General features: G+C 33.3%; 3 protein-coding genes across 3 annotated transcripts; 2 read left to right on the top strand and 1 right to left on the bottom strand.

Moving 5' to 3' along the window:
• Nucleotides 1-644: 644 nt before the first annotated feature.
• LOC126605642 (uncharacterized) lies at nucleotides 645-2,180 on the top strand. Its single transcript, XM_050273053.1, has 4 exons — nucleotides 645-913; nucleotides 999-1,124; nucleotides 1,429-1,468; nucleotides 1,996-2,180. The coding sequence occupies exons 1-4, from the start codon at nucleotides 689-691 to the stop codon at nucleotides 2,058-2,060; spliced, it is 456 nt and encodes a 151-aa protein (XP_050129010.1). The 5' UTR covers nucleotides 645-688; the 3' UTR covers nucleotides 2,061-2,180.
• Nucleotides 2,181-2,187: 7 nt separating this feature from the next.
• Nucleotides 2,188-4,523, bottom strand: LOC126605643 (uncharacterized). The gene is made up of 3 exons (XM_050273054.1): nucleotides 4,223-4,523; nucleotides 2,620-2,769; nucleotides 2,188-2,505 (listed from the first exon to the last, which is right to left on the bottom strand). Exons 1-3 carry the CDS (start codon nucleotides 4,448-4,450, stop codon nucleotides 2,428-2,430), a joined length of 456 nt encoding a protein of 151 aa, XP_050129011.1. The 5' UTR covers nucleotides 4,451-4,523; the 3' UTR covers nucleotides 2,188-2,427.
• A 3,682-nt stretch (nucleotides 4,524-8,205) lies between these two features.
• On the top strand, nucleotides 8,206-9,090 carry LOC126605641 (VQ motif-containing protein 4-like). The gene has a single exon (XM_050273052.1). It carries the CDS (start codon nucleotides 8,354-8,356, stop codon nucleotides 8,897-8,899), a length of 546 nt encoding a protein of 181 aa, XP_050129009.1. The 5' UTR covers nucleotides 8,206-8,353; the 3' UTR covers nucleotides 8,900-9,090.
• The last annotated feature ends 4,924 nt before the right edge of the window (nucleotides 9,091-14,014 follow it).

Genomic DNA, 14,014 nt, shown 5'->3' with positions numbered 1-14,014 from the left:
GGTGAGGTGGCAGAATCTGGAGCATTAAATTAATTTGTCATGAAACCAATGGCTGAAAAATAAGAGGGGATGGAAGGGGACGGAAAGTAGGATGAGAGACAATTTTGATCATTTTTACTCTGGTTTGAATGAAGTCCAAACCCCACCGCATCAAGTTCAAGTGTCAAATGGCATGAGGTAACTTGTTTGGTTTTTTACAAGTGACACCATACACTTGTGGTTAAAAGTGTTTTCAGATAATAACAAGTTTTTTTTTTTTTTTTACCGCGTCTGTAGAAATGTGAAAATCAGTTTTAGATGAAAAGCACTTTGGTGTGAAAAATACTTTGGAAGTTCTTCTTGGAGAAGCACATGTAAAGCTTTTTGAATGAACTGATAAAAGATGGTCAAAGCACTTGTAGTAATATTTGTCCTTAAAGGTTAACGGTCATTCTAGGAAAGCAAATAGCATCTACTTTTCCGAATCTACGCGGCTTTTGCTAAAATCAGTTTTAGATGATCAAGAGATTGCTTCAAGGTAACCCACCCATGTCGGCCATCATCCTGGAAGCAATTGGGCCTCTACTGTACAGTTATTTATAAATGGGCCTGAAATTCGGCCCATTTCTGCAAAAGCAAAATTCAAAACCGCCCATTACAAGAGTGGGCAGAAAACCCTAGGAGAGAGAGAAAGTGAAGCTCTGAGGAGATGGGACACGTAAGCGAACACCACGAAGCGACGGACGGCTTGGTGAAGCTGCTGACGAAAGCGAACCACGATCTGACGGTGGTTCAGCACCGGCTCGAGAGGGAGTTCCAGCAAATCTACCCGGACAATGCGAACCCGATGAAGCTGGTTTCGAGGATAAAGAAGATTCAAGAAGAATTGTCGACCTTGGAAGATCACTGCCGCCAACTTCTCTCTGCCAAACAGGTCATTTTCAAAAAAATTCAGCTGAAATTGGGAAATTTTTAGTTTTCGATTTTGATTTTTGGGTTTTGGGTTTTGGGTTTTGAAGGATTTGATTGATAAGGCGAGGACGACTCTGGTTGGGAACAGAAATCAGTTGCAGCGGATGGAGACGTCGATGGGAGTTTTCGCCGACGCTGATTCGGATGATTCTGCTTTTGCTAACTTCAACCAGGTTAATTTTTTGGTATTTGTGTTGTTTGTTGTTGTTAGTGGTACCTATGTGAACGGTTGGCTAGTTTTCCAGATGGTGTTCGAGTGTTTGCACCATTTTCCAGCAAGCAACCAAGATTAAATACTATTGCTAGGCAATGTTTCTGAAGAAATGCCCGTCCAAAGATATCCTGTGGCGGGTAGCTTTGTTCTTCGGATAAAGCAGCAGCATTATGCCTTGCTACATTCTCAGCCACTTCACCTTTCTTACATTTTCCGGTCTTATTTAGAACATAAGCTTGTGACCATATTGATCTTTTATGCAGGTCATTGATGAGTGGACGGCTCAAGTCAGATCAAAAACAGGTAAACTCTTACCGTTAACACTGTAATTACTGCTGTCTAATTACTGCTGTCTCTCGGTACTACGGTCGGGGTATTTCTCTTTATTTGAAAGTGATAGGGCTTAGGTTCGAATCTCGTGAATGACGAATTCGATATCAAATTAGGCTACCATTGTAAGACTTAGCGGTAAATTAGGGAAGGGGTATCAAAATTGGTCATATTTTTTCTATAGAATAAGGAACAGAAGGAAATTCTCCATGTCTTGTGTTGCTGTTCAACTTTTGAACTATGGATTTGTCAATTATGTTGGTAGTTAGTGGCCACTTTTAGGCTTTGTTTTGATTTTATTTCCTTCTTTTGGTGCAAAAGAGCATGTCATGCTCGGGCTTGCTATTGCAACGAAACATTGTTTTCGAAGAGATGCAAAAACTCGAGTAGGAATGCCTTTCGTTGATGGTGACTCCATGGTTTACGGTTTAGAATGTAAAGTCAGCAGTAGGTTTATATGGAGTTTTCGAAAGTATCTTGACAAAGCTTTGTTTGTACAGGGGATGAGAATCGCGATTCGGATTCGGAGGATATCAATCAGTTGCTCTTTTCGGCTATAGTCTAAAGGCAACTGGTCTTGTTCAGTGATGTTCATGTGTGTATCTGAATACGTTCTGTTTGAATATGAATATGCATTGTATTGGATACTTGTTACTGCGACAGTAAATCAGTATTAAACACAGAATCGATGATGGCGAGCAAAACTTCGTATCCATATTTCTAACAATAAATCAATTTGATAACAGAACCAGTCGAGGCAACGATAGTTTTACATTCCAAAAACTAAGTTGAATGAGGTAAAACTGGTAAAGGGTGATGCTCTGTGGGCTGATTTAACTACACAATTTAAAGAATAAGCAACTTTCAAAACTTGAGAAACGTGGAACTGTTACAACATGATAAGGTGTTACTACAATTTGTGTGGTAGGTGGCTACTTGGAAATAGGTGGCTGTCCCAACCACTTGGCACGAAAGCCCGTTCCTTTACAGTCGGAACAACGCATTGAACCCTGGAGAAATATGAGACGGGTTTTTGTCATGTACTATTTATAGCAGAGAATCCATATGCATATCGGAAATTGAAGACGATAGTAAGAATCACTGACTCTGGCGATTTGAGTTACCTTTCCGGTACAAATAACACAAGTTGTACTTTTCGGAGAGACTAGGCAAAGCATGTTATCACCGAGAATAAAGAAACCTGTACCCGCACACCATTTGCACTCAGTATGACCATTTGAGTTGCAAGAAGAACAAGCAATAGGCCTCGGTTGCTGCAGCAAGTACCAAAAACATGGAAGATTTAGACAAAGGAAAATTAGGTTCACATCCTTCTTTTTTTATTTCATTGATTAAAATCCTATTCATTTTTAAAGTTTGATCAAGTTCATTGGGTATTAATAACATCATTAATTATTTGAATAATTAAATATTTTTATTTTTAAATATATTCATTTAGTGTTAAAATGTTACAATTAGTATGTTTATATTTATGATTAAATTTTTTATCATATATTTTTATTTTTAGTTTGTACCTATTTTTAATTGCAAATATTTTTTAATTTGTATCAATTTTCTTTTCATTTTTAATTTGTACCCATATATTAGTTTCTTTTTGTGCCCAATTTCTTAAAGTTTTATTTGTGTTTGTCCCATGTGTATATCGTCACATGACATTATATATTTAATCAATGATAGAAAAATTACATATGGTAATTTATGTTTTATGCCTAAACTTTGTATCATATATTTATATTTTTAGTTTGTACCCACTTTTAATTTGCAACATTTTTTAAAAATTTGTAGTATTTTCTTTTTAGTTTTATTTTGTCCCCATTTATTAATTTCATTTAGCACCTGTATGTTTTTAAAATTTATTTGTACTCATAATTTTTTAATCTTTTATATGTACCCTAATTTATTTATAATGTACCCATTCTTCTTTATTAATGTACCACTTTGTTATATGTGAAATGTACCTATTTTTTGTAAAAGGTACCAATTTTTTTTAACACTATGGATACATTCTTTTGTCATTTATTATTTCTTATTTTTACATATTTTTTATCCATTTATTAAATCAAAATGTTTGAATTTTTTTATTGTAACCGTTTCTAATAGTATTATAATGAGAGATTTTAAATTTATAGAATTATAAATCTCATAAAATATCAAATAATTAATATCAAAACTATAAAAATATAAATATTAATAGTAATATAACGAGGTGTATTTGACTTTGACCAAACTTTGAATACTATTAAATTAATCAAAGAATATCAAGAATTAGGGGCAGCGTCTAAAGTTTAGACAACAACCAATAGATTTGTGTGGGTCACTTTGAATGGTGTCGAACTCTAATCTGCGAGCATCAACCCTTCTCGTAGCACCTAAACTAAACCAAATTCTATCCTTCTATTACACCAAGCACAGCTAAATTTTATCTGAAATGATTTCCGCACTCGTTTTTTCTCCCTCCTTTTTCCTAGTCGTTGGATTGAGTAAATCAAATGAGAATCGAGTGACAAAACAAACGGAAAAATGCATAAGGTACGTTTCATCAAGATTCAATCTGAAATTTTCACTCCATTAGGGTTTTGGTCAGACCTAATTATCGAATTCAATCGCATTAAACATCATTTCTGAATAAAACCAGACCCAAATTACCGAAAACAGAGTTATTTAATACGAATTACCTCAGAGATTAACTCAGCTGATAAGAATTACCTTAGAGATTAACCAAACTTTTTCCATGCGATTAGCGAAATTCGATGAACTTTCATACGAGTCCACAGCGGAAGCTCGCACGCCGCAAACCCTTCCGAAGGACCTCGTGCTTGTACCGTAAGGTACGACAACCCCAACGCGATTTAGAGCTTCCAACGATGTTCGAAAGCCGTCGTTTTGAATCGGTCTGGCCACAATCGACGGCCTGCAGCACACACAGCTCGCCATTTTCCTCCTCGTATTCTTCAAGTCTGGAATCTAGAGAAAGAGAGAGAGTTTTGCTTCTTTTTGTCTTGGTGTGCGTGGCGGTTTTTTTTAATGGTTTTCTTGTAGCCCAAAGCTGACCAAAATTTTCCCTCTTTTTTTAGATGGAAAACAAGGATAGCCCACTTTCTTGAATTGGTCTGTGGGCTTTGCAACCGGCTTTTGAATGGGTCCGAATCATATTTACGTTTTCTAGCGCCAGACTTTGTATGTATTAAGTAAATACATGCATCAGTATCATATATTTTTGTTCTTTTTGTTCTTTTTTTTTTGAAAAAAAAAAGGAACAACTGGTTGCAATCTACAGTTATCGATATGTTTCTTAACGTTTTTATTGCTTAGATCGGAGAGAAGTGTACTGTGAAATTGTCATAATCTTAGCTTACTAAGAGCATGTCAAAAGATATAGGCTTAACTGTTAAAATGGTCCTTGTGTTTTAGTCATTGAGTCAATTTAGTCCCTATGTTTTCAATTTGGCCAATTTGGTCCTTGTGTTTTAGTCATTGAGTCAATTTAGTCCATGTGTTTTCAATTTGGCCAATTTGGTCATTGTGTTTATCTTTGTTAGCCAATTAAAGACATTTTATCCAATTTTTGAAAAAAAAATTATAAATTATTATAAACTTATTTATAAAAGTATTTATTTGATTTAAAATATTTAAAAATGAAATAAAAAAAATTTAAAAATATATATTATACTCCCAACTCTCCGACCTCCTCCCTAACATTACCCCCTCTCTTTTCTATGTCACAACCTTAATCATTTTTCCGATTGAAAGTTTTATCTCTTATATGTGTTATTTCTCATTGACTTTCATTTTTATGTAAATAGAAAGGGTAATTACATCTCATATAATTTTTCTTATGGATTTTTTAAAAGAGATTGAATGAAATGTCCTTAATTAGCTAGCATAGACAAACACAATGACTAAATTAGCCAAATAAAAAACATGGAGACTAAATTGGCCATTTGGCTATAACACAGAGATTATTTTGACATTTAAGCCTTGTATTAAATAAGCACCGGATTATTAAATCAGGCCCATTTATTTTAATGTTAGGGAGGAGGTCGGAGAGTTGGGAGGAGAAATTTTTTTAAAATTTTTAAATTTTATTTCATTTTTAAATATTTTAAATCAAATAAATAATTTTATAAATAAGTTTATAATAATTTATAAAAAAATTTCAAAAATTGGATAAAATGTCCTTAATTGGCTAACGGAGATAAACACAAGGACCAAATTAGCCAAATTAAAAACACATGGACTAAATTGACCCAATAACTAAAACACAAGGACCAAATTGATCAAATTGATCAAATTAAAAACACAGGGACTAAATTGACTCAATGACTAAAACACAAGGACCATTTTAACATTTAAGCCAAAGATATATCAAATTTTAAACACAACATTTAAAGATGATGGCTTATGTGGACGCTATATTGAAAACTGATATCCACTCATATTCTTACAGCCAAACCTAATTTTAATATTGAATGAGAGCCCATCTATTAAAACTCAAAAGCTCAATTTAACAGCAACGTTAAATTAGGCAGCAAGAGCCTAGACGCTATTCCATGTGAGAAATGAAGCATTGGTTGGAGAAAGTTTTGTTGCTTTTTTTTACCGTTGAATGTCTTCTTGGCACTTATGAAATCTTTTTTGGATATGCTCTAACTTGTTCACTTTTTTTTTTTTTTCAAATGTTATGTCTATAGTTTCATTATTAATCCCAAACTTTTCCTTTCTAATGGTTATTATACTTAAATATTTGTTTTTTCTGGATGACAACAGGGCATCAAGCCCAAAATAAAATAAAAAAGATTACATTAGAATATCACGAGGCACGAGACTCTAATTATATTTACAACAAGAAGGAACTTACTCAAAAAAAACAAGACCCAAATTGCATGGTAAATTCAAACGAACCAAATCATTAACAGCAAAACTCTTTTATGCTAATTATATCGAATTTCACAAGATCAACTTTATTGCATAAGAGTACGAAAATTCAATACTAAAAATATAGTTTTTACTAAACCATTCAAGCGTACGTTGAGACAGAATACGGTTCGTGTGCCTTTTTGTCTAATCAAATAAAATGCTCAATATAATTTAGAAATTAGAATCAGAGCTTACTAATTGTGTCTGTCGGCGGCTTAATTTAAAATTTTAAACGGCACAAATTGCGTCTAATGGATTGAAGCATATCCATCACTGCGCATAAAAAAGATATGTCACAAAAAAGGGAAGAATGAGATGGGAGGGTGAGTGTCTAGGTACAATATTAATAAAAAACAATAATTTATACCACACTTAATTAAACAAAGGAGGCAATTAGCTAGAAGAACATATAGTTGGACTTTGGAGTGTCATTAAGTATATATGCATCTGTCACTCGTAAGATTGTAGACATGGCTCCATGCACTCACTTTTATGTAAAGAATGATAAACGAATAACAAATTCGCTGTTGATTAACGATAATAAGATATTTGTTATGAATAAGGCTATATTTTAAATTATTTTAACGTATAAAAAGAGTCGAATTCAAGTGGACACATCCTGTAAACTCGCCTAACCCCAATGTGAGTGGGATGAAATGCTTAATTTATAACTAGAGGTATTTGAATCTCTCTCTTATTATTGACAATGAAAAATAAGATGGAGAAGTACCAAGAAATTGTTTATGTGCGGGAGTGACATGCTAAAGTCCTTAAATGTTTTATATATCTTCCCACCAATTGAAATTGCAAAGACTCCGATCTCGTTTTAAAATGCTTTTAAAATAGCTGAAAACGTTCTTAATGAGATTGCTTTTAAAACCAATCTTTAGTAAAAATATAATTGAATATTGGAAAAACACTTAAACTGCTTTCTTTAAGAAACACATAATTGGTGTTTTCTGCATAAATCATTTCAAGTATTTTTGGAGCCCAAAAACACTTTAACTAAAAGTATTTTCGGTTATTTTAAAAATATTTTTCAAACGAGTAAGTCGTTGTAAAGCTATATAATATATATTTAGGGTGCAAATGGTGGTGAATAATTATCGAGACTTTGAAGCAAAATCCTAGCAAGAGATAAGGTTTGATGTGTGAGTCTGAACCTACTGTGTCTATTTTCCTCCCCCCTTTTATAATTTATTTCCTTTATTTTTCTTGTGTGTGTTTGATTGAATATTCCAAACCAGCGGTCTGAACATAAAGCAAATTCAGGCAAAGCCCATAATTTAGTTAATTAATTAGTAACCTAAAGTTACACCACACCCATGACGTACTCATCCAATGAATCCTGTGTCATTTTTGCAAAAAGCTCGAGTTTTTTTTTTTTTTTCTAGATAGCCTCTTGATTCTTTTTCACGCAACACATTATGCTTGAGATAAGTAAGAATTAGATTGCTAATTAAGAATACGTTGCATTCAAGTTCTTCTATAGATGGTGACTTGACTTGTTATCTTTTTAGCAGAAGTAAAATACTATTAATTAATATGATACAAATAATAAAATTTAGAGTTTTTTTACCATTTTTTTCATTTTGAACACTCATTTTTTATTTTTGAATTTAAACTGAATATCAAAAAAAAAAAAATGAATGACAAAAATAAAATTAAAAACATGTAAGAAAACGAGCATGCACAAATCATTTTTCATTTTTGAAATACTTATATATGCCCATAACAACATTAACCCAAAGTCACCATTATAAAAGATCACTCTCTTTTCAAGACTAGTCTCTCATCCATATCTATCACACATTCGTTCCCTCTCTCCCAAACTCCCAACAAAAGCATAAACCATTAATTACATAACTTTAGTTTTGTAAATCTCCCTCTCTCTCTCTCTCTCTCTCTCTCTCTCTAAAAATGGAAAGACATCATCACTCAATACAAAGCAACAGCAACCTCTGTTCACCAACATCGTCACCCACAACCTTCGTTCAGGCAGACACAAACAACTTCAGAGACCTCGTTCAGAAGCTCACTGGCTTATCCGGCAACTCGGAAAAGCTCCCGGTCACCCACCCAGCAAGGCACTACCCTAAATCACCCACCACTCCCGGTGACCTAACAAGCCCCCGCCGGTCACCGTTCAAGCTCCAAGAGCGGAGACATACCATGAGAAAGCTGGAGATCAAACTCAGCCTCGCCACCCTACACGGCTCTCAGCCGATTCCGAGTCCCATCACACCACTCGGGTTCGACTCGTTTTCATTCCCGAGTTCAGGGTCCGAGTCGCCGTCGTCTCCCGCGGCGGTGGCGGAGGAGGACAAGGCAATTGCGGAGAAGGGTTTTTATTTGCACCCTTCGCCGCTCAGTACGCCCAGAGGGGCCGAGCCGCCCGAGCTGCTGACTCTGTTTCCACTGAGTTCACCCAGTCATCTTGATCACAAGTCTCTGCCGTCCTCCTAAATATTAAATAATTAAATTACATATCAAATTTCTGTCAACCAAAATATAATGTATTTTCTTTTTTCTGATAGATTTTTTTGGATTTCTGTAATACCAGTATATAATTATATATGTGTGTGAGACTTTTCTGTTCGTCGTGCATGCGAGTTTGTAAGGAATTTTTTGATTTAAATGATTTTTTTTGTTTAATATATAGCCGAGCTGTGACTGTCATGACTGAGTTGATCAACTGCAACTGCGAATTATATATCGACGTTTTTTGACTGAGTTATTAATTATTAATAATTATTGGGAAATAATTTATGTTCGTCATTTTTTTTTTTGCCCACACATATTAATTTTTGTTCTTCTTTTTTTTTTGGAAAATATTAATTTTTGTCATAAAATTCTATTTTTAGTGTAAATATTTGTTTTTGATAAGACGATAGTACTGGTGGTTAGTTGTTACATTAGGGAATTGATAAAGTTCGAATCAACGCCGAAATGCAAAGGAACAACTTATTTTCACTACTATGGTAAACGATCACTTGTATTTTTAGTGTAAATATTAAAAACATCCAAAAATGTACATAAGTCGGAAATAAAAATGAATATTATTTCCCTTATCATTTCATTTACGGAAGGATATTTATTAGATCACATCTTTTATTACACATAAACATATATTTTAGTAAATTAAGCCGCCATTGAATCGAGACTTTTAAAATATATCAATCACGGAATACGAACGTGCTGTGTAAGACCACTCTCTTGTCACTCATCACTTGCCGCCACTGTTTATAGAAAACTTACCATGAGTAGTTGATGATTTATTTTCGTTCGTCGAAGTTTTGCATTCAATTTTCTCATCTTACAATAGTTATCATAAGAAAAAGTAAATTCAGACAAATTAATGTATAACACTAAATAATAAACTATCAGATTTTGCTTGCAACATGCAATTTATGTTTTATCCTTCTGTTATGTTTCAATCGTTACCTACTACGAAACCGGTGCAATGAAAAATATTATAAACTGGTTGATCACATAATCTGTAAGTAAATTCTAATGATGCAGGCCCATTTTATTTTGTTAATAGTTTGGAAAAACGAAATCCAACCCTAATCATTGCCACATATCTTAGCAAAACTTCGAGCTTTATTAATCATGGCCGTCCGATGCCTGGGAATGGGATACTCAACGGCGGCTATCTTTTCCCGCAGTAGGCTTATCTGGTAGGTTTCCGGTACGAAAATGATCAATGCATGGTTTCTTCAGTTCACATGAACAAGTCTTTGGCGGACTTGTCGACCGATTAAGACCACACCCGTCCAATCATTATTTCTGGTTGCTTTAATTTTGCTACAATTGGTCGTATAAAGGCAAAAGCAAATGAATTTTGAGTTGAAAAAAAATGCTAAAAAGACAAAATAATTGACTCTGTATAGTTAAAAAGATTATTTATTAACTTTATTTTATATAAAACGATATTATCTAAGCGGATGGGATGTGAGCCCGTTGGATTTTTATCCAACGGCTACAAACAGGGGTTCCTTTAAAGTTATAATAATTAAAGCCGTTGGATTCTATCTAACGACCCACAATGCTTGGTCAAGAGGATCCTCTCCATTGACTCAGGAAATGATCCAAATCTTTTACAAGTGAAGAAGAATATCACTAGATCGTAGTACTAAATGACTATATAAAAACGATATTAAACACTCAATTTTTAAAAGCTCGTTTGGAAAGTGATTTTAAATGATTGATTGATTTTTTTTTAACAAATGATATTATCTATGCTAAGTGTGGATGAAAGAGTAGGTTAAGCCTCGTAATGGGCTAGCAATAACGTGATTCAAATTCACCTTTAACGAAAATCGAACCTAAAACCTCTCACTTACAAGTAAATAGGAATACTACTAGACTGTAATATTAAGTAGCTGATTGAAACCATTTTTAGAGAATATGTTTTTGGATCCCAAAAGAGAAGTGTTTCTTCAGAATTAACTTGCATTTTTACTAATTACTGATTTCAAAATCAAAGTGTTTTCTCATTTATTAAAAAGTACTACCCAAACGAGCATTAAAAATATCTAAGGTATTCGAACTTACGTATAAAAGAGAGTTAGACGCAGTATTGGACTAGAACATCTAGTGTGGTATAATTTGTATTATTGATCGTTGAATTTAGTTTGACTCTAAGTAGTAAGTACATCACTGAAATCAAGGTCTAAAATGATTGGGAGTTTTCGCATCCTTGTCTGCTCAATGCTTTCTACCAATTTCTCCACTTCTCCCAGTCTTTAATTCTTGTACGTTTTTACCATTTGGATTGGTTTCGGACGCTTCTGCGTTCCTTTCACATGCAATTTTCCAAGAGATGAACTTTCTTGTTGACGATTGGATTCTCCCTCACAAGTCATAAACCAAGTGGTCAATGAATCATTATCCTCTCTTTTTGAAATTAGGTCGTTTCTTTTGCTCATTAGTCAATGAATCCATCATAAGCCTGTCTAAAATGATTGGCACTGCATTTTCTTCCGCACCCTATAACTAAGCTTCATGGAACTACTTAATAGAAGTCGTATACGTGACATTACTTATTTAAAACAAGGAAAGCTATATGAATTATTGAAGTCAAGGATATAAAAGAACATAGACTACTAGATCTCCTAATCAATTTACTACATGACTTACCAAGTATTAAATTACGAATTGTGTTTATTGTATAATTTTCATTTAATGCAAGATAAGTTAAAAATTAGAATACTTTTAAGTAGGAGGTATTAGATTTAAATATTGAGATTAATGAGTTCACAACTACTTTATTGTCTCACTATCTCAATCTAAATAATATAACTGTATCAAAAAGAAAAATACATATATATTAATAAACGTACAAAAAACAATTGTTACAATTTAAAATGCATTTTAAGTAAGGGCTGGTTTGGTATTGCTGTGCTTTGAAAAAAAGCTGCTGTGAGAATAAGCGGCTGTGCTGTGAGAATAAGCGGCTGTGAAATAAATCAGCAGAGTGTTTGGTAAATTTTTTTGTAAAAGTGCTTTTGGAAAAAAAAGCAGTCTGATAGTGGGTCTTTTCATTAAAGGAGCACTGTAGTTCTGTGTGCTTTGAAAAAAAGCCAGTTTTCCAAAGCTACAAATGGCAGCTTCAGCTTTTTCCTTTGATTTCAGCTTATTCTCACAGCAGCTTCCAAAATAAGCCCTTTTTTTTAGTTTACCAAACACCAAAAACACTCCCAGCTTTTTTTCATAGGAGCTTTTTTTAAAATCACCTCAACCCCAAACTGGGGCTAAGCATGTTATTAGTGTAAATAAAAGAAACAAAAATATTCATGTTGGCTAATAACGTAGTAAATAGGGTGTTGGATTTCTACCCATGCGTTATGAGTTCAAAATTTTCCTCTTTCCTAATTAATATAATAATTTTGAACTCTCCCTTCTCGATCTCGTAATAATAGTAAAATTAAAATAAAATAAAACAAAAAATGAGCAAAACTATAAGATTCATGATTGAATACGGGGTTGAAAATAGAACGACAGGAGGGTAGCTAGTCAAGCGTGTCGTATGGAGGAGATATGAGATTGTCAATATCACACTTATTTCTTCATGTCTAAAAGTTAAAGCTTCTTGGTCCAGCAAAGATGGAAAAGCAAGGATTAAGTTGGTACATTACTATTGGTTACTTAGAAAAATATAAATTAAGTAACTGGTTACGAAATGATAATATGGGGACAGTTGCCATGAACAAAGTTTTGAAACCTATGCAAAAAAACACAGTACAAATAAAAGAAAACTAATGAAAATAGTTTGAAAACTTTGAGTTTTAAAGATAAGAACAAAATAAAAGGTAAAGTGAATAGTACCATGATTGACTTTTTAGTGTAAAAATGTGATTTTTTTGTTAAAGTGAAAAGTACCATAATCTTTTCATTAAAGTTCCCTAAAAATAATTATGTCATTTCTTACCAAAATTGTTACCACTTTGAATTTTGGGGAAGCATAATATTGTGGAATTTGGATCATCCAAAGTGATTTGTCCTTAGTTAATTATCCTTAATAAAGAAATTAATAATTTATTTTCATAAATTGTAATTTGGCTGAGTTGCATTGCATGTTGTTCTTAGTTAAAGTGCATAAGAGCATCTTCAAAGAAGATGTTAAAGTGCATAAGAGCATCTTCAAAGAAGATGCTAAATTTTAAACATAAAATTTAAATTTGACAGCTTATGTGACATTTTGACATTTTTTAAAATTCGCTCTCCACATGGTATGTTTTTAATTTTCATTACCTAAAACTATTATAATAAATGTTTAAAACCAAAAAAAATGTATTTAATAATCAATTAAAAAAATATTTGAAGCTTCTGTCAATTTTGGCAGAAGGGTGAGGACTATCAATCCATGTCATGCCACATCAGATTTGGCTTTGCGGTTAGAAAACATTGTTGCTGTCTTTTTTACTATTAGTGCTGATTTTGACATTTTTACATCTCTTTTTGAGATGCTCTAAAGTGCTAAGAGTATGGATCTAATTAATCTCAAATTTTCAAATTATCATGAAGGTAATTAGTCACAAATTAAACACTGAAAATAAAATAATTATCAACTAAATAAAACCTTAATAAAAATTTCGTTGGACATGAAATATCCTCAAGATAATACCCAATTAACTAATCTCTCCATATAATAGAAAAGCTTTTACTTTAAGACACATAAAGTCAAGCAATTCTCAAACCCTGCCACATGAGGAAAAAATGCAGCCATGATTGAGAGAGTTGAATTCTCTGTGGTTAGGGTTTGCACATAATCTCTGATATAATAAGGCTTTTGAAATTTGTTAGTGGATTGGAGCATGTGGGATGGATGAGAAGTAGTGTGATTAGATGAAAGCATTTTCTGCAAAGAGCAATAAGCACTTCTTGGCCTAGTAGCTGCTACTTTTTTGTGATTGAAAAGTTCTAAATCCCTTGCAGAAAAAGGCATTGCCTTGCCCCCATAAAATCATTGCCAATATGAGAGAAAAGAATTTGTTGCCTCTTGACATGTCAAAGTGCATTATGTGATGTCATGACCAATTTTGGGTGCATGGATCTTTTTATTTTCTTCTCAACATG

This window comes from Malus sylvestris, chromosome 15, assembly GCF_916048215.2.
Source record: "Malus sylvestris chromosome 15, drMalSylv7.2, whole genome shotgun sequence".
In the NCBI taxonomy this organism is placed as follows: domain Eukaryota; kingdom Viridiplantae; phylum Streptophyta; class Magnoliopsida; order Rosales; family Rosaceae; genus Malus; species Malus sylvestris.
Note: the sequence above shows the minus strand (reverse complement) of the source record. Positions and strands in the feature narration are given on the sequence as shown.

Coding starts and splice junctions, on each gene's coding strand:
- LOC126605643 (XM_050273054.1), bottom strand. CDS start 4,450: ATGGCGAGCTGTGTGTGCTGCAGGCCGTCGATTGTGGCCAGACCGATT. Junction 2,770..4,222: donor AAGTTTGGTTAATCTCTAAG/GTAATTCTTATC, acceptor TACTTGCTGCAG/CAACCGAGGCCTATTGCTTG. Junction 2,506..2,619: donor GTGTTATTTGTACCGGAAAG/GTAACTCAAATC, acceptor ATATTTCTCCAG/GGTTCAATGCGTTGTTCCGA.
- LOC126605642 (XM_050273053.1), top strand. CDS start 689: ATGGGACACGTAAGCGAACACCACGAAGCGACGGACGGCTTGGTGAAG. Junction 1,125..1,428: donor CTTTTGCTAACTTCAACCAG/GTTAATTTTTTG, acceptor TCTTTTATGCAG/GTCATTGATGAGTGGACGGC. Junction 1,469..1,995: donor TCAAGTCAGATCAAAAACAG/GTAAACTCTTAC, acceptor TTGTTTGTACAG/GGGATGAGAATCGCGATTCG.
- LOC126605641 (XM_050273052.1), top strand. CDS start 8,354: ATGGAAAGACATCATCACTCAATACAAAGCAACAGCAACCTCTGTTCA.